This window comes from Taeniopygia guttata, chromosome 20 (assembly GCF_048771995.1).
Source record: "Taeniopygia guttata chromosome 20, bTaeGut7.mat, whole genome shotgun sequence".
NCBI lineage: Eukaryota > Metazoa > Chordata > Aves > Passeriformes > Estrildidae > Taeniopygia > Taeniopygia guttata.
This window is the reverse complement of record NC_133045.1, coordinates 12107451-12127045: the sequence shown is the minus strand read 5'-3', so window position 1 is coordinate 12127045 and position 19595 is coordinate 12107451. Positions and strand designations below refer to the sequence as shown.

General features: G+C 38.3%; 1 protein-coding gene across 3 annotated transcripts in view; it reads left to right on the top strand.

Annotated features, from left to right (window-relative positions):
* Window positions 1-19595, top strand: part of GNAS (GNAS complex locus) — a 136323-nt gene that overhangs the window by 67900 nt on the left and 48828 nt on the right. For all 3 annotated transcript variants that reach the window (XM_030288467.4, XM_030288468.4, XM_072917154.1), the window contains exons 3-4: window positions 14386-14440; window positions 14526-14645. In XM_030288467.4, coding sequence (XP_030144327.4) covers window positions 14386-14440; window positions 14526-14645 — 175 coding nt within the window. The remainder of the gene's footprint in view (window positions 1-14385; window positions 14441-14525; window positions 14646-19595) is intronic.

The following is a 19595-nucleotide window of genomic DNA, read 5'->3' as shown; positions in this document are numbered from 1 at the left end:
GCCAACACCAACTGGTAATAACCTACTAAAATACGTAAGTTAAACATTTCATAAATGTGTTTGGAACACACAGCATGTGCCATTGGTTCTGTTGTGTTCTGTAAGTCTAAACTCCTGGAAGGTCTCTCTTAATTCCTGCACAAAAGTGCAGGAGGAGGTGCCAGTGAATACAGTTATGCTGTAGGTACATTGGTGTGGTTATCTGATTTCCAGGTAGTAAATTCGTAGAGCATTTCTGCATATTGTTTGCTTGTGTTGAAAATACACTCTTGTACATGGTAGAAGTAAAACTGGTTTATCTTTCTGTGAAACTTTATACAGAGAAAGAGGTTTTTCAATCCTATATGTTAACCATTTGGAAGGAAATCCTTGTCCCTCCTGTATGACAGTGATTGCTACAACAGGGTCCATTCTCCCTTTTCTCCTCCCAGTAGCTGGGAAGTACCTTCTTATCCCATGGCTAAGAAGCAGCTTGTCTTACTTAAACTAAAAAAAGTTTCATGTAGTCTGTTTTATGTATCTCATAAATAATATATTTCAGAATGTTGTAGATACTGATGATTCACCAAATTACTTTAATCAAATCTGTGGTACTAAGCATACATTTTCTGTAGCATAGAGGCGTCTGGTCTGGTGAAATTTCTAGGAAGAGAATTTCTAAGAATCAGTGCAACACTAATTTAGACCAGTGGTCTGTGTAGTCCAGTATTATGTGTTAGAAATGGCACTTGGGGAGGATTAGGGGAAAAGTAGAAGAGATTCTCTGTGATCCCTCTTCCCTGCCACTTCAGGAACTCCAAGAAGCAAAATTCATAACAAGTTTTGAAGTGAAGTCACATTCTCTTCAGCTGTGTATAAGTTTCTCATTCAAACAATATTATTTGTATTTAAAGGACCGTATGTTGTGAAAGCAATTGGACAATTATGGCAAGGTGTGTATATTCTAACTGATGAGCTAAGTATCAGCAAGTAATTTCTCACATAACTTTTGGCCTGACATTCTCATTCATTATATACTGTCAGCATGAACTGTGTCTTTTACTTTTTTGTTATCATTTAGAAATGTCAGGTCAGGGCCAGGACATGATAATTGTGCCATTGTCACAGTTTGACTTAAATTACAACAATATAACTTCCCTTTTATCAGGGGAAATGAAAATAAATGTGCTTATTCAGGTATAATTAATTTGCAATTTTAAGCTCAGTAAAAGGTCATTCTTCTTGCAGGTTGAGTTCAAATATATGTAGATGTTAAATACAGTAAAGTGAAAGTTTCTTCACATTGTGGCTTCCAGACTCTTTAATAAGAGCTGTTTGGAATTTTTCCACTTAATTTATGTTGCATTAGGCAAGGCTCTAGTTTGGATCCAGAATTTGTTTGTCCAAAACATCCATGAACCATTCTAGGTTCTAAATGGTACCTTCCTGGTTAAATAAACCCCCTTGTTACTAAAAGTGAGATTCCTTAGAAGTCCAGAATCGTAGTGGAATGTGACCTGAAAGTCTTGTTCTTACTGTGCATTTTCAGTGGGTGGGCATAATGACAAGTGTAGTATCTAGGTACAGGAGCTGTGTGTTGTGTTTTGAGATTCATTTCTCCTCTGTATCAAAGGAAGATTTCTTTCCCCCCCACTTAAGGTGAAGCAAAATTATTTTAGAAGTAGCAATACAGAAACTTTTGTTTCTCTCAATAAATTGACTCTGGCTTTTCTGTACATAGACTCCTAGATATCTAGGGAAAAAAATGGTATTTTTGATGTCTTTTATTTGACAGTGTCTTCTAAAGTCAGGCCAGCAAGAGCATCAGGTAGACGCTGTTGCCTGAAACAATATTCCCTGACACTGCTTGAAGAATTCTGCTAATGGGTTTAATGTGGTGCTGATGGTGTCTGTGCTTGGAAGGAGGTGAGGGTATTTTTGTTGTTGCCTGGTAATATTTTGTGTTTACTTACAAATACTTTTCTTATATCATCTTCACTTCTGGTAGTGCAAAACTTTTAATAACTGGAAAAGAAACTAAAATACCTTTTATCGTATGAAATACAATTATAGAAATCAGTGTTGATACTTTAAAGGCAGCTATTGTCTGATACTTGTTGATCTCTGAGATAATTAGTACAAAAATATCTGAGTTTGGGTTTGTTACTAGTGTGGTGTAGCCTTTGAGACTGATGGTTTTGGTGTCATGTAGCTTTTGGAGAATTTCTGTACTCAAAAAGTTCATTCTTTGCACTTTTGCCTTATGCTTCCTTTTACCAGTGTTGGTTTTGAAATTCAGCATGGTTCATCTCTTGCATGGCAAGTTGGTTATAAACAATTTCTGTGTTACTTCTGGGCTGTTAAGAGAGTAACTTTGCTTGCCTAAATGTGTCAGGGTATCTCTGTGTCTATACACTGGAACTTCACTGAGCAGTATGTTAACAGCTACAATTTTCATTTAGCTTTGCTGAGTTTAAAGTTTAATTTGGCTGTACTTAGAGACTGCCTTTCTTAAGGTTATAATTTGTTAAAGTGATTTTTCATTGCTGTTACTTCGAAGGACTAAAACAGAGGAAACTTTTTCAGAACATAAAACTGGCCAAAAACACTGGCAATTGGACAAGTAAGGTGCAGTGGAAAACTCTTCCTCCTGTGATTTTACAGTTTCAGGAGACAAGTGTTGTTTGTAACAACAGAGGATTTGAAAATATTAGAAAACAAATTTTAAAACTTATAGGGGAGTCTGTGCCTTGACTTCTTTGTCTAGAACAATAATCCCAAAAGTTTCCCATGAGCTGTGTAGGAACTGTGAACACTTTGGTCATTCACTTCACAGATAAAAACTATTTTCTTTTACATTGAGGGCAGCCTTAACTTGATCTGAATGACCTTTGCTGTAACCAAGCCAATGTTACTGTACCTCAGAGCTTTAGGGTTGGAACGTGCTAATCTACAGGGGAGAGTTTTGTGTTCCCTTCCAGCCGTGTTCCAGGGGGTGTTGGAGCAGCTTTCGTGTCTCAGAGAGTGGCACCGGGGACAGGAGGAGACCTTTCGTAAGAAAAAGCAGGTGTTGCCTTAGACCAACAAGCTTTTTATTGCTGAAATCTTTTTTTAGAACAATGCTAAGACTTGTGCAAGATGTTCCCTGCTGGATTCCCTGTGGTGAGTTTGTTTGGTGCCCACTGCAGTGTTGCTTTGTCGTAGCTGGTCTGAGCACTCCAGCTATAGGGGGCATTCAGCCCCCGTCTCGTGCCACTTTGAAATTTGGCACAGTCTTGTCTCAGCAAGAATTTAGTAGTAAAATCAGTGGTATGTTAGATGCAAAATAAATTAGCAGTGCAGTCGGGTTACTTGAGACTCTGTATGCAGAAGTTCTGATTTTCTGATCCAAGTGCTCTTTCAGTGGCACTAATTCACACCAAATTTTGCTTGTTTTAGTTCTTGTCGTCTTGTGTCATAATATACTTGCTTCTTACTATACAGCTATTACTAAGTAGTTGTGTGACTGTGGCATTAACAAGCCTTTATAAACATGAGGCTGAGTATTGATCTGTGAAGCTCCATGTGAGCTCTCACCAGGGGCAGCAGAGCTGAATGGTTATTTCTGGTGGAAGTTGGTAGCTTTGCTCTGTTGAGGATTACCTGCTCACTGCCACTTGTGCCAGAGGTAAGGGAAGATCAATTACCAGCGAGTGGGACTCTGGAAAAACTATTTTAAAACCACCCTGGATGGAGAAGAAACTGCTTTGAATTCCAGTTTGGAACAGAATTGAAATGTGTCTGTGTTTGAATGTAGAGTAACAGCCCTGATTAACCAGTGGATTGCTGGAAGCTGTGAGGACACTAAAACACTCAAGATAGAGCACATTCCTCATTTGAAAGATGGCACAATGTGGCAAAAGCATTGGACATATTAGTGTCAAATAGACAGCTTTAGGTGAGTGTTGTGTGTGATGCTGAGGATTGCACTCGGAGACAAGCACAGACATGTGTAGTTTTTTTTGCAAGCAGGGTCTGTGGTGGATTTTTTTTTGTTTTGGTTTGCTTTTGGCTGAAATGCAGCTTTGACCTCCTGAAGGTTTTTTTGGAGAAGAGTTTACTTCTGTCATAGTTACTCTGAACTGCCTTTTGCAGACACAGTCCCTTTGCCTCCTTTCCCCCCTCAACAAGGATTCCAAATTGTGGCTCACACAGTACTGCTAGGATAAGTGTGCACAAGTGAAGCAGAAATACTAGAAGTCAAGGATACACTCATTTATTATATACAAACACTCTGTTTGTGTAACTTACAAAGCTTTTTAAATTAGAAATTTTAAAAATTATTATTAAATCTCTGAACAGTAGTAGCCCTGCAAAATTTGTTTCTAGATGCACTCTTTTAATAAATTGACAGTTCTGGTAAAAAGTGCAGTAACATAGTTCCAAAGCTTTTTCTTTCTTTTGAAATGTGTTTAATGGAATTTTTAAGTTCCCTGGTAGTGTACTTCATTTGCTATAAAATCCATCTCATAAGTAGTGGTATATAATTCCCTTGCTGCAGATATTTTAGAGTACATAGTCCACAGAGAAGATATTTGGGTTTGTGTTCTTTCTGCTGCTTGTTTACCAACAAGTAAAACCTCAAACAAACAAACAGAAAACCAAGAAGAACATAATCTGTAAGTGATTTCTCAAATTGTTCCATTCTTCCCTTTCTTAGCAAATTATTTTATGAGACTTGGTCACATGTTGTAGAGCCATATTAAGATAAAACAAGATCAAGAATTTTCTGGTGAATGGTTTAGAGATGGAATAAATCACCACTGATTTAGAGAGACTGTCCTAGCTAGAAATTTGCAGAACAGGTTTGGGGTTTTGCTTCTTTTTCACATCCTTAATACTGGCTGTATAAAATACTTAAAAGAAATCCTGGTTTTACTTAAAGATACAAATTTGCAGCACCTTATATCTGTATGGAGGAGGCATGTGCACAGCTTTGAAAATTGAAAATAAATGTTAGACAGGAGTCACTGCACCGTTAAGCCTGTTGCAATTGGGCATTTATGAGGTAAGGAAGGTGTAGTACTGATGTTTGCAAACTGCAACCAGGAGCATTTTATTTTAAGAGCATTACTAGTAGCTAAGTTTTTGGTTTACTTAAAAAATCTCCCTGTTTCAAAGCAAAGTGTGATGGGCAGAGGTGACTCAGAGCTGTCAGAGAAAAGGAATGGCAAAATAAAAATTTTTGGACTTCTTGTACATGAGAACCCTCATCATATTTTGTCTTCAAAGGCTGGGGAAGAACTTCCATCTCTGAGTTTATATAAGCATTACTTACGGTAAATTTTGCTCTCAAAGCATTTATGACTTAATTGTTCAGTGGGAGAATGTTGTATTTTTTCCATGTAACATAGGCCATGCAGCATTCTTAAAGGTTCTGGGCCTTCTGGCCCCCATCCATCACAGTACTTAAACCATGAGTAGCCCTATTAAAGTTGATAGAATTACTCATGTGCTTAAAATTAAACATGTGCTTAAGTGCTTTGATGGATTAGAGCCAAAGTTGTCAGCACCTTGCTTTGTTGTGTGCTGTTACACCTGCCTCTCCATGGCCTGGCCTGGGTCTTCAAGGGACACATTTTCAGATTTGCTCATTCCAATATTTAACTGCTCTGTGTCCTAAAATTGCAGTTTATATGCACAGCAATAGTAAATTCATACACAGTCTGGAAGTATAAATACACAACTGCAACTCTTGAAATCTGTCAGGCCTTGACAAATTTCACAAGATCCTTTTCTGGATGTTTCAGAGGAAATTTTATGCTAAGTCTTTACATGGAAACATAATGTCTATAATGTTTCTCAGAAAAATATCTTTCTACTGAAATTTGTATTTTAATGAAGTGTACAATGGAAATCCCATTTAGGTGTGACAGCACATTCTTAAATATGACTGTGAACTTGATCTTCCCAAAAACAGAGATCAGTAGGGGCTATTCTAGTTTGTGCTGGTAATGCTGAGTCTGTAATTATTTAAGGCTTACGAGCAAAGTTGCATGTACCTGACAGCTCTTTACCTTTAAAGATAACTGTGGAAATCTTCCAGTTCAGGCTTTGTCAGTGGTAAAAATTCTGGATTTAACAGCTGTGAAGGAAAGACTTGATTCAGTGACTGCAGTCCAACACTGCTGTAAGAAAGTGTGGTGAACAAAGCATTTAATGTTAATATCTCTTTGAAACATTAACTTTCAGTGACAGCTGCATAGTTTTAAAAAGTTCCTTTTTTCTTGTCCAAATAGTTCACCCTGGTTTTTTGTGTCTACATCCCATGCCTTAACTGCTGTCCTGTTTGAGTTGTCATTCAGAACTTATGAGCTACCAGTACTAAATCCTACAGCATTTAGAAAATGTTAAGGGTTTGAGTCATTGAGAATTTAATGTAATTTTTTAGGAGTACCAGGGGGAAAATAGTGAAATACCTTAGATAATTGCTTTTTATTTAAGTGAGGCAAAAAACCTTGCCTTTTGTCACTGCTAGAGGCAACCACCTTCCAGATCATCTGTCTACAGTATCACATGCCAGAAGTATTTCAGATGATAACAGAGATAATAGCCACTAAAAATAAAAAAAATCTGGGGATTTTTAGGACCAACCATTTTCCACCTGTCTCATCAGTGTCTTCCCTACTGCATTGCATCCTGCTTTGGCTGGTCTGTGTTTACTCTTATTTGGCATCCACTGCTCCAGCCATTTTTATTTTAGGGCTTATTTCCATTTAATATTGGCATGTAGCCAGCTGTGTACTTTTTCAGCTTTAAGTAGCACTGAGGTCATCAGCCATTATAGGAGCTATTCCTCTCATTCTTGTGCGTGAACCCCTGAAGAGCACTGGGAATGTGATTGCCTTCTCTTCAAAAGCTTCCTACCCAGTCCTGGCTGAAGACTTACTGGAATGCAGGCATTAGCAAAACAGTTTTAGAGCAAATGACACACGTAGGACACTCATCAAATTGATGTTTCAAAGGTTGGACAGAAATGCTTTGAAAGTGAGAACTAAGGTGAGAGCAGGAACCCCCCACGAGGCTGCTGTTACCTGCCTGTGTGTGAAAGCAGAGGATGGGGTGATGAGCAGCACAGCAAATGGCCCAGATTTAACACAGGTGCTGTTGATCCACGTGTATGCAGTGCCTGGGCACTATATATTCCCACAATGGTATTTTTTCTGGGCATGCAGAGATGGAGGAGAACCCAGGAGGTTGGTTCTGCTCTGAGTGGTGGATGTACAAACACAGCCTGGAACAGCAGAGGGGACATCCTGAGAGGTGTTGTGTGCTGTATTTCAGTGCTGCTGCACACCTGGGCAGAAGTGTTAAAAAAAAAACGTGATGGGCAATGGACATTTCATTTATTCTGTGTTAATAATGGCTACATTCACAATACTTAAATAAATAATTAAAAAGGTCTCTGCTTCCTGACAGCAGTTTGGTTGTCTCCAAGTAGTGAATTCATCAAGGCAAGATGATTCAGCAATTTGCCTTGTGTCCTCCCATTCCTGCTGGTTCTGAGGTGTCCTTCTGGACCAGAAAGGAACCACAGTGTCCTCTGAAGACTCTCCAGCCTTGTTAATTATTGTATCAAGTGTCTAGAGAGAATGCTAAACTTCTGAGGACACTTTTATTGCAATATGCTTTAATTACCTGTACTAAGAGGAAGAAAATGACACCAGTGTGTTCCCCTCTGAATGCCTGGGGAGCTACAGGCAGGGTTTGCAATTTACAGAGGTGTTTAATTGCACAGCAGGAACTGAAGGGCCTTTGTCAAACTCGTACATCATAGAGCTCTTTGTGAACAATTCTGTTTTCATCCCTAACCTAAACTACTGCTAGTTAATTAGTTGAGGTAAATGGAGCAGGATAAGCAGAATTATGCTTCTTAATAATGTGTCTGTGATGGTCTCTTTGTGCCACTAACAGGTATAAAGGGACTGTAAACCAGTTAAACTGGTTTTATGTAGGAATTTGCAAAGCTGAAGGGGAGCCTCAAGGTGGCTTAGAGCCAGAATAGCATCTCTGTGCCACCTCCACCTGGGCAGGTGGTATGAGCAGGGTGCCACGTGCCTGTGCCAGAGTCCTGGAACTTCATCAGGAGCAAAGTCTGCCCACAGCCAGTCTTTGCATCAGAATATCCATAGAGGCAGAATAGTTACCCTTTAACCTTTGCACTTTGGGTATCACAGGGAGCAGAGATAAAATAAACCTAAAAATTGAGTTTATTACGTTTATATTCAGGGATGCCTTTTTTAGAGTTTGATATAATTTCATTGTGGTGCCATTCCCAAGGATAAGAAACAAGTCACATCTCGGCCTCTAACACTGCAATGTAAATAATGATCAAAAATAACACGATTTCTGCTTTCCGTGATGAGGTTTTTTTAATCAACACTTCAGTAATTTGTGTTTCTTGACTTCTGACTTGGAGAATGGTTCTATCATTCCATTAGCAGAAGATATCTCTTTGTGCCCGTATTTCTTATCATATGTTCACGTGTTTATGGCTACGTAGTAAGATGTGCATGTTACTCATGGAGAAAAATACTGCAATGTATTAAAACAAGCAGTCGTAAAGCAATTTACAGTGCTTTTCAGTCTTTAAAAAGGAATTTGAGGAAGCCCTTTTTGTATTGTCTACTCTGTACATTGCATCCCATATTATGTGAGCATGTGATTATGTTTCAGGGGATAATTGAACTAAGTTCTCCCAAATAATTCAGGTCACAGTTCGATCTGTCCAACATAATCAGTTTTTAACTGTTTATTTTATATCATGATTCATTTATATGAATAATGATATATATCCTTATTCATCTGGTTGGGTTTTTCTTTTTTTCCAAAAGGTATTACTCACTTACAGAGAAAGCAAATAGTTTATCCTCATAGCTATTATTTTTCTAATATTATTTCTTCTCACGGAGCTTTGATAGCTGAATGGTACAGTGTGTTGATACCTGGAATTTTGGAGAAGTAAAACAAAGAATTTTCTAAGTGAAGTAGGTTTTGGAGTGGAGGGGAAAGGTGATGTAGGAGGACGAGCATAGTGGTAGAGAGGGGAAATTGCTCTGCAGGAAGGGTCTCATGCTTCCAGGGAGATGCTCAATCCCTGTGTGGTCAGAGTTACCAGCACACACTGACTGTAAAGTGATTTTTAGGGTGCATTGTGTCAGCTTCCTGTGCCTTGGGTACCATTTCATTTTAGCAGGTGCTGACCAAGAACAAACTATTAACGTGGTTAGAAAATCTCTTTCAGCTCCACTGCAAGTGAGGAACCAAGTAAATCCTATTTCCTGTTATAAGCTGTGCAGTTACTGCTGTGCAGAGGCAGCTCCTGCCCCATGGCACTGCAAGGGTTTGTCAGTACAAAACAGAAAAATCTCTTTGAAGATGGCAGAACTGCTCAGGTATCTCAGCAGCGTGATATAAATGGTGTTGAGTTTGCAGAAGACACGTAGTGGGTTTTGCTATTGCATTTTAGTAGTTTTGTCTGTAAAATTGGTACTTTGTCACAGGTCTAAGATGAATTATTTCAGCTTCACTCTGAATACTCTAGGCAACTGTTTTCCCCCATTTTCAAGTGCCTCTAACTTGGCCTCTGCCCTCTTTGCTGTTCTAGCTGTTATATTTTGAGGTAATTGCCATGTTCTGTTAGAAATAACCCAGGCCGAAACAAATTTATCTTTTAGTTGAATTGTAAAGTGTTGCACGATTTTTGTAGTGTGGATTGGTAGCAAAACCTTAATTGAATTTCCTTTCTTGTGGTCTTGTGTCTGAAGATCTTGGCTGCACAGCTCTGTTTCTCTGAGGTGGATTGGCAGGTAGTGCTCTTAGTTTCCGTAAGGTTCAGTAAATAAATTTTAATGCAGATTTTATGGAATATTTATTAAATCCATCAGCATGTTTCACTGCATCAAAGACACTTTATTTAGATGAATAGGCATGTTTAAATCCCACATGCTTGCGAAGTGCATGACTGCCTGTCAAAGAGCTGAGTTGTGTTTTAAAACAAAATTGATCTATTAAGTTTTCATTGGTTGTCAGTGTGTAATTGATTGGCTTCTGAAGGTGAGCAGAAGGGGACAGCCTGTGGCTGCTTCCCTGGGCATTCACATTTGTTGGAAATACCTGAAAAAGTGGGGAGATGCACCTGTGTGAAACACAACAATGTCATTTTCTACCATAAAAAGTCAGAGGGAAATGAATTGCTCTGTAAGATTTTCATTCTGGCTCTTCCACTTGCAAATTGACTCATTAAGTGCAGAGCTTTGCCTGGGGAAGGGAAGCCTTGCCCTGCTGCAGTTCTTATGTCAGCAGGTTCAAGAGTCAGCGAGGTTTGGCTGCTTCAGAAATAAAGGTAATTTATGCATTACACCAGTCCCTGAAGGTGATAGAGGCTGGGCTGTTTACAGCCTTGTAAAGGAGACAAAGGCTCTGTATTAACACTCTCTCAGTACATTTTAATATGTCCTATTAAAATACTCTATATATTCTCCAGAGCTGCAGCACTCTCCAAGGTTTCCTAACATGTCTGCACTGACCAAAAAATTCAAACTTCTTTGATTTAAGGAATTAGATGAATGGCATAAAGGTGCCCCATCATCCCTGTCCATCCATCTGTGTCCCCCCTCTAATTTTTTAACATGTTTTGTTGTGAGAATTAATTTCAGCACCCTTTTTAAAAATTATTTTTCTACCTGGGAGATGCAGAAGGTTTCAGGTTGAACTGTATCTTTATCCTCTGGAATGCTTTTTTTAAACTTGAAGTATTTTTTCCAAGTAATGGTCATTTGTATTATCTGTAAAGTAAACCAGAAATGAACATTAAAATTAAATTAGTTTGCTTTCTGATGATCTGTTTGTTAATGTGTTCTTTGCATAAGATTTGATAAAGTCTGAGTAAAAATGTTGCCTTTTTTATGTACGGCTCAACCACAGGTGGAGAAGTTCTTTACTAAATACTGATTAGCTTGGTTTTCAAGGAATATTTGATTTTTCTGACCTTTGATGTCATTCTGATTTAATGTTACTTGAATTAAAATGTCATCTTTTTTTATAGTACCTAAAATAGACTTTATTAGTTTTCCTGAAAGCTATGTGCAGCTTTTCTTTGGCCCATTTAAATATTGAAAACAGCAGGATTTGAGATTTTTTCCTTCTAATCCTCAACTAATAGAGTTTAATGCTTTGTTTGGCCTACCTTGCACAGCCTAAGCAAAAGTTTTAAACAAGATTAAAAATATGACCTTATTAACCCATGACATCTAAAGATACAGAACAGGCCTGCAGAGACATCAGTCATTCCTTGGCCAGGAGAGCATTGGTGCCATTCCCAAACTACGCAGGAGGTTCCAGAGGAAAACATTTTGGCAGCCCAGCTTTCTTTTTTTTTTTTTTTTTGTGGTTTTGTGCCAGCACCTGGGAATAAGAAATTAAAAAGGAAAGATTCTAAGTTGAATATTCAGTCTTTGTGGTTGTGGCAAATAAAAGTTGGAGTACTTGTGGAAATTTGAGGTGCAACCTGGCTGGGTTTATAAAAATAAGGACACTTTAGCAGAGCAATGGGATGTTGCTTTTGTGTGCTTCACCTCATAAGCCCCTACGTAAAATGAATGACACATTTTGGAGATTTTTGGGTTTTTTTATGAGAAGTTAGTTGTTTGTAAGCTGCTGTTGGATGGGTGATTGATGAACATGCTGAGTTCCAGAAGAATAAAGTGTCTCATTGTCATGGAAAGTTTATGTCTAGTAAACATTACAAAACACAGTGATACATTCACTGCTGTGTAATGGGATTCCTTGTTTACTGGGCAGGCTATAGGGCCATGGCAACAACACCAGAAATAGGAACTATGAGTATCCTTGTTGTAAAGATGATGATGGTTATCAAGCACTTTGTTAATTGCTGCAGGTTAACGTTTCTCCGTATTCATTATCACTTTGTAGTGAGAGGATCAGCCAAGAGGTGTAAATGTGGAAGTTTGACTGAAATCTTTAATTAAAATAATGAGGTTTATTGTATGGCATGGAAGAGTCAGGTCAATGTGCACCTCATTGATGCTTTGAGACAATTAATAGCAAGTGTTCCAGGGAAGAGAGAATAACAACAGTGCAAACTCCCTAAACTTCTCTTTTTCTAGTGATACTCCAAACCAGAGCAAAATGAGTGCTAATTCCTTAAAAATACTGGTGTCTTGCTTGGCTTTCATCATATCAGTTGCCCTTTTGATCTAAACAGGGCAAAATCTGCATACATGTTAATTAAGTTCAAGATCCAGCTGAAATTTGGCAGCAGAATAAAAGCCAGACAAATTGCTTACACTGTCATTGATAAATGCTTCCTGCTTTCATACCATTATTTACATTTTTTAATAATTAAATATTTTTAAAAACTGAAAGTGAATGCTGGCTTTGCAACCATATGTGCACTGCTGAAAAACAGAATATTACACCCTGCCTCTTGGTTGTGGAATGGAGAGTTTGGCAGGACCTGGGGCAGTAGAAAGCATTGATGTTAGGAAGAGGGTGGAAAAACCCTTAGTTTTTTCCCCTCTAACCCTGATTTATTTTCTTTAATTTGGCATGTTTGTATTTTCTTGGCTTGCTACCTTGTTCTCATCAGCAGTGCCAAATCTCTGTAGCAAAAAACCTGTTAATTTTCAGGAATAAGGTGGTCTGTAGGTAGGTAAAGAAGTGTAGGAAAACATCAGATTTTCATCTGATGATCATTCCATTCTCTCTCTGCATCAAACTTCACTGACCTTCCTGTCCCTGCCCCAAACTTCTGAGGACCTGTGGTCAGTGCAGAGCTGATGTTTTGGGATAACCACGTTTGTGTTTGCTGCGGGATGCCCAAGCAGATCCTCCACACCTCTGGCTAACAGGCAGAATTACTGGGGCTGGCATGGTGGTGTTGTCCTTGACACTGTCTTTTATAAAAGTTGAATTAATTTTTCATTTGATAGCCAAAATTCCCACCACTCCTGGATGTCTGTGTCTGCCTTGTTATTGAAGCAGTCCTTTTTTTTTTTTTTTTTTTTTTTTTTTCTGCTGCTCTTCTGCATTCTTCATTGGTGACTGTGCTTTCAGTTTCATTTTGGTTTTTGACTGTGAGTAATTATAGAAAGGAAAAAGTGATAAAAAGCTTTTGCAATGTGCTTACTGAATTAACTCCATAAAATGAGGTTTTCTAGCTGGAGTCTGTAAGCTGAAACTGTGAGTTACTATCTTTAAAAGGATAAAAAAAGGAAATGCTGTTGATACTTCATAGTCTCTGGGACACTGTGCTGGAAAATGTTAGTTTTCAAAATGAATAAAAAATTGAATGTTGATATAAATATTCCATAATCAAAGAGTCCTGTAAAAGCAGTTCAAAGAATATTAAAAGGTCACTTAGACAGTTTAGCTGGCTTTTTTTAGTAATTACATGGCTAACTTGGTTTCCCTCAAAGAAGTGATTTTATGCTGTTTACAGCAAGAATTAATAATGTGAAAAATTTTATCACAATGCTTTTGCAATTAAGTTACAGTTTACAGGCTCAGTGCTAGTAGTACTTTTAGGGTGCTAATTCCTGGCTATACCAAATATTTGATCATGCATTTTGTTTGATTGCACTATTTAGCATAGAAATGAACTGTTGTCAGATTTGACACAAAATGCAGTACAAAGGAGCAGAGGCAATGGTTTGCACTGTCCTGCTCCAGCCTGCTGGGCTCGTTGATGTGACTGCAGTTAATCCCAAATGATAGTGCTCATTCCAAGTGGTTTTCTAGTCTCCTCCTCTGCTTCTAGCCAAGGATAATTTTGTATACTTGGATTAACCCTTCACTGTTATGTTTCACATCCAGACTGTTTGAATGTCTTGTCAGGTTGAGTGCTCTGCTCTGCTATGGTTGTTCTGCTAAGGCATCATTTTTGTTCTTTAATTGTTTTGTGCTTTGAGGTTCTTTGGTCTCCTTTCATTTGCTTCTACTTCTAGTAACTGACCCTTTTTTCCTTTCTGTTTGTTTCCAGTGTATACTTTCCTAAAGAACTTTCATGTATGTCTAGTAATTTGCATTCAGATGAATCAAAATCTGTTTGATTCTGCAGAATGTCTTAGTCCCAGTCTAAGGCTGTAGTAAGTTTTTATTAAAGCATAATTAGACACTGATTTTTGGATGCAAATAGATGCTACTGCTTAAAATAGATACAAATAGATGTTAGTGCTTAAGTAGAAAGGTTTTGAGATATTTAAATGAGTCTATCTACACAAGTCGTCAGTGACTGAAAGCAGTTTAGGCAATATAGCTTTAATAGAATATTTTTCATGTTCTGTTTTAAAAAGGTATTCTGCTTTTGTGGCTTATAAATTTAATTATGTGTCTTTTTTATTACAGGGAGAAGAAAATGAAAATTCAGGATATTAAAAACAATATTAAAGAAGCTATAGAGGTAAATTTATGAGCTATTGTTTTTTAACTATTCCAGGTGGCTATTTAGACACTCTCTGCAATATTTTACTTGTGTTTCTTTGCAGACAATAGTGACAGCAATGGGCAATTTGGCACCTCCAGTGGAACTAGCCAATCCAGAGAACCAGTTTCGAATCGACTACATCTTAAATTTAGCAAACCAGATAGACTTCGATTTCCCTCCGGTGAGTAATTCACAGTGGCTGCAGCCATGCCTTTTTGCAAATGATTGTGTTTCACTGCCCTGTAGTAAATATTTCCCCAGAACAGTGAGCTGCTCTCTCAGGGAATTATTGCAGTAGGTGCCTTTGATGAGTGCTAATCGAATTTACAGCAACACAGCCAGAATATTCCAGCTGATCCTTCAGGAACATGAGGAACATGGAGACTCTTGTCTGCTTTTTGTGCTCTGGTGAACTAATGAGCCACAGAGTCAAGGTGGACAGTGCTGGGTGTAAAGTTTGGATATTGTTGAGTATTTCCCTGCCCAAAAGGAGTAGAGATACACACTGCACTCCCTTGAGGATGATTAGCTGGTGATTAATGATGCTGATTTCTCTCTTGTGGAAGAGCAGTGGAGTTTTCTTGCTGATTCAGATCCTGTGTCAGCCAGGCTCTCTGCAGAGGCTCCACACACACGTCCTTGTCCCAGCCCTCCCAGTCCTGGTTAATCATTTGAGGTGCCAGCAGTCCCAGAGTAAATGCATAAAGGATAATTATTTAGTGGATGATACAACTTTGTGCCCACTCACAGTGATTAATTTTTCCTGTATCTCAACCAGACTTGTAGCAGAAGCCCATGAAAATACAGTTTGCAAATACTGAACACTTAAACACTGAGAAGATATTTTTGTTAATTGCCATGAAGTGCCTTCTACTTGCAGTAATGCAGGAGTGTTTCAAAACTTGTATTTCTCTCTCTATGCACTGTTCCAAGGGGCTGAGGGGTGTAATTATGATGATGTGTCAAAAATCATGATCCATTTACACCAGAATTTTGTGTCCAGCAGTCCCAAATGCTTGAAATGAAAGTGCAAGGTTGAGTAGTAGTAAGATGTGGGATAGTTTGCACCATAGCAATTCTTAATTCAGTTTGTAATTCTTGATATGTGAGACCAACAACAGTTACCTTTGCCAAATGTTGCTGCTTCTAGGAATTTCTCTGCTTTGGTCAGTCTTTACCAAAAGAAAAATAACCAAACAAACAAACCCACATGCTTTGTGTACAAGGCAGAAGTCAGGTGCCTTTAGCAGTTAATTGGAAATACTGCTCTGTGATCTTCAAATCATTTCCAATGTAACAAGCACAGACAGGTTGGTGGAGGGGGATGTATGATTCTCTCTAACACATAAAATGTAGTCATTGCCATTTTGTCTTAAAGCATCTTAAATTTGAGATTTTGAGATTTTTAACTTCACACCTCTGTAATTTAGACATTTGTCAGTGTTACTCACAGAAATACTCAATCTCTTCATGGATGATCTCTACCGCTGGGAGCAGAGAAAAATTCATGCTTTGAAGGTAGTTTTAAGAGAATATTTGTGAGAGAAGACAGTGATTCCTTGCTCCACCCTCTGTGCTTCTGCACTGGCTGTGTGCCCACAGCTCTCCTACTGCCATTGTTTGTGCTAGTTCAGGTTGTGATCTGTAACAATGCTGCAACAAGTTCCTGTGACCTACCTCATACTGAAATACTGGATTTTCCTTGTGTCTTCTATCTCAGGGGTATTTTTTTTCCTTCCATTCAGTTGGAGTGCAGTGATTTTTCCTTTTTTTCATTGAAAGCAAGGTGTAATTGTGTGACTTCCAAGGTCTATAAATAATTCCAAGTTCAGTGACAAGTATTTGAGGTGTTGATTGACACACAACTTCAAGAATAACAGTCCAATAAAACTAGTTTTTCTTCTCTGAGCAAAGGTATTGTCTTAAATTTTTAAGCCCTGAGTCTACAGAGGTTTAGGTGTGTGCATAACTTTGACTGGTGGCTTACTTCATTGGCATGATTAACTATTTCTTATGTAAATGTTTGTAGGGTTGAAGTTTTAAACTGGATATGCATTAGCCACAGATGTTGAAGGACTATTGTTGTCTCTCTCTGCTCTCAGTTATTATATAAGTTAATATGTATCTCTGATTTCTAAATTTGTCTGAAAGTAGATTGTAATCCTTTGGTACCTGGAAAACTGAACCTGCATTTTAACTGCATGATTTAAATCAAGTTAAGATCTAGAGTGTCCCTAGATGCTAGCTCTCAGTGCATAGAAATCACAATCCTTGAGTACCACTGTAAAAGTAGTTTTGATTTTGTTACACATTATTAAAAGTACTTTGAAGAAAAAAATAGTTTTACGGATGCAGAAAGGACAGCCCTGTGCTGGTTTTGCTTTAAATCTAAGGAGATCTCCATCATCTGTTTCCTCCTCTAGTACACTGGGGGAAGAATTTCATAAACCTTTTCCTGTATAGAGTATTGATTGGGAAGGAGGGAGGGGAATTTTTAGCAATATCAGCCCTGTGTAAAGCTGTCTGGTTTGAGCTGCAGAACTTGCTTTCTGTCTCTTGCATTTTCTTCATGGGAAATCACATTTCAGCAGTCTTGAGCGCACACTTTCCTCAGTGTAATATTTGATGCTCTTCTCTGCAGTAGGAAGAGCATGAGGGTAGGGAGGAGGAATACTCATGTCCCCAGGGGATATTCTTTGAGGGCTGCAAATACTTAGGACTCTACTCTTAAATACAGGGCTGTTCTGCTTCCCTTTAAATGCCTATTCTTCTTTTCCTAAACATTAATTTGGGTTTCTCTCCTGAAGAGAATGCACTGACATAGAGGCCAGCACAAGGATTGTGGGATTTCTTCTCCAGCTACACAAGATCATCATCTTCATGAAGGAGCAGTTGAAATGAATTTTAAAGAAGAGGCCAAAATCTGTGGTTATAATTATCTGTGGAACAGGTGGAGCTAGAATGCAAGTCTCCTAACAGCAAGGTTCAGTGTAATGTGAAAGGCAGAAGAAAGTCAGGAAGAATGTAGGAGTTTTGCAGTGTGATGCTAATATTGGGATCTGGCTCTACATGCAAATTAGGATTCAAAGAGCAGCTTTTTAATGCTGATATTCTAATTCTTTTCTTAGTCTGGGTCTCCATCTGTTTGCTTTGCAGTTTTTGACTTACAGGAAGTGTGTGTCATTTGTGTAGACCATATTGTTTTGAATTAAAAAAACCTAAAAAACAACAGCTTGGGTTAAAAATAATGTTGGTACTGTGTAATGCTAGGTTAAACATCCCCTTTAAAGCTGAAAATTTACTATGTTGGAGATTATTAATTCAGCACAGTTGGTATTAAGAAATTAAATTTTTGAATACGAGTAGTAGCATATGGAGAAAGGCAAAACATAGTACTGACTGGAAAGAATTCTGTCCACATAATCATGCTGGTATTTTAAAATATTGCAATTTTTAGTAGATAATATTCTATAGTTGAGGCTTCCAAACGGTATTTCCATCATTATTGCCCTTTGATGCATTTAGCTTAACACAACTGTATGTGTGTGTTTTCAGTGTCAAAAATCAACCTTGTAGTTTCAATAATTCAAACTAGCTGTATATCTGTCTCAAATGTTAGGTGATGTTGGGTTAACTGGGTTATAAAAGTGATATTTTTGTTCCTGTTCTGCATACCAGACTGTGGTTAGGATATTTTCTTCATCCCCATTAATAGTGGCCTTCTCTCATCCCTTTCTTTTTGCTCTTTCTTTTAGAAGAGGGAAGGAAATATTACGGTTTTATCAACGTTTCACACTCCATGATCAACCCAATTGAACCAAGCTACCAAATAAAACATATTTACTTTAGGTCACAGTCCATTTATAATACTCTGGTTTTAATGAAATATTCAAAATAGGAATGTGTTCCTTACTAGCAGGATTTACAGCTGCCTATTTTTAATTGATCTGGTTTGAGCTGAGGAAGATGTCTCTTGAAAATACCATACTAAATTCAGAAAAATTGTATTTAGAAAGTAGTAGAATCAGTATTAGCTATTGAAAGGCAAAATACCAGAGGAATGATTGCAGCCTATGGCTCTCTAGGTTGTGAATATTCAGAAGAGATGCTGATGTTGTCTGCAGGTCTCTTGGTTTCAGTTTAAGTTTTATTACACTGCTCCATTGTAGTTATTTTGAATCTCCCACTGCCACTGCTGCTGAATGGTTTTATTATGGTTTTTGAGTGGTGTCCTTGAGCTTTACCACACTCTTGCTTCAGCCTCAAAGGCAGCTCAGCATCCCCTCTGCCCACAGCCACCCCTTCCCTCCGCTCCACACCGGGATGTGCCACCCTCACCGGGCCAAAAAAACCTCCTCTGGTCCCCAGTGTCAATCAGAGCATTGAACCAGCCCAGGTTAAAAATAACCCTGGTAACCCTTCCTCCTTCTCTCTTCTATTTTGGAGAGATTATTTTTAACAGGGATCAGTTTTGAGGTCTGATTTACAACCTGGCAGTGTGGTACAAAGTGTGATCCCTTAACCTGCAGCAGGGTTAGAATGGGGCTTTGCAGTCCTTAAAATGGTTTGGACACCAAAATCTTCAGGATGGTAATGAGATAATGGAGCCTCAGTAAGAAAAGATGTGAGCTGGGATCTCTTTGCTGCCGGAAGTGTTCCTTAATTATGTAGGCAACAGAATAAAAATTGTCTGTTCCTGTAGATAACCACCCTGATGGGTATAATGATAGATATATTATTATTCCTGTCTAAATACATCGTGGCAGAAGAAGAGAGCTGTTCTGGTTTGACAGCATCACCAGCTTTATAAAGTAATGACAAACATATTCACTGCAGTGGGAGATATTTCCCATGGGGATATCTCAAATGTCACAGATTTTGGGGTGTGAAAGTAGGCAAAACATTTTCTTTGGTGAGGATACCCTGGGAAGCTGGGAAAGGTGGGAGACAGAGCCTGATTTCTTGGGTGACTGCACAAAATTGTGTGCAGTTTGGATACTTACCACAGAGAGAAAATAAGGGGCTCCAGCTTTTTCTTGTCCAGATTTTTTATTATTTTGAGCAAGGCACCTCAATGTCCTATTTACCTTTTTTTAGTATCCTGTGTCTTATTATGTGTAAAAGTGTGATA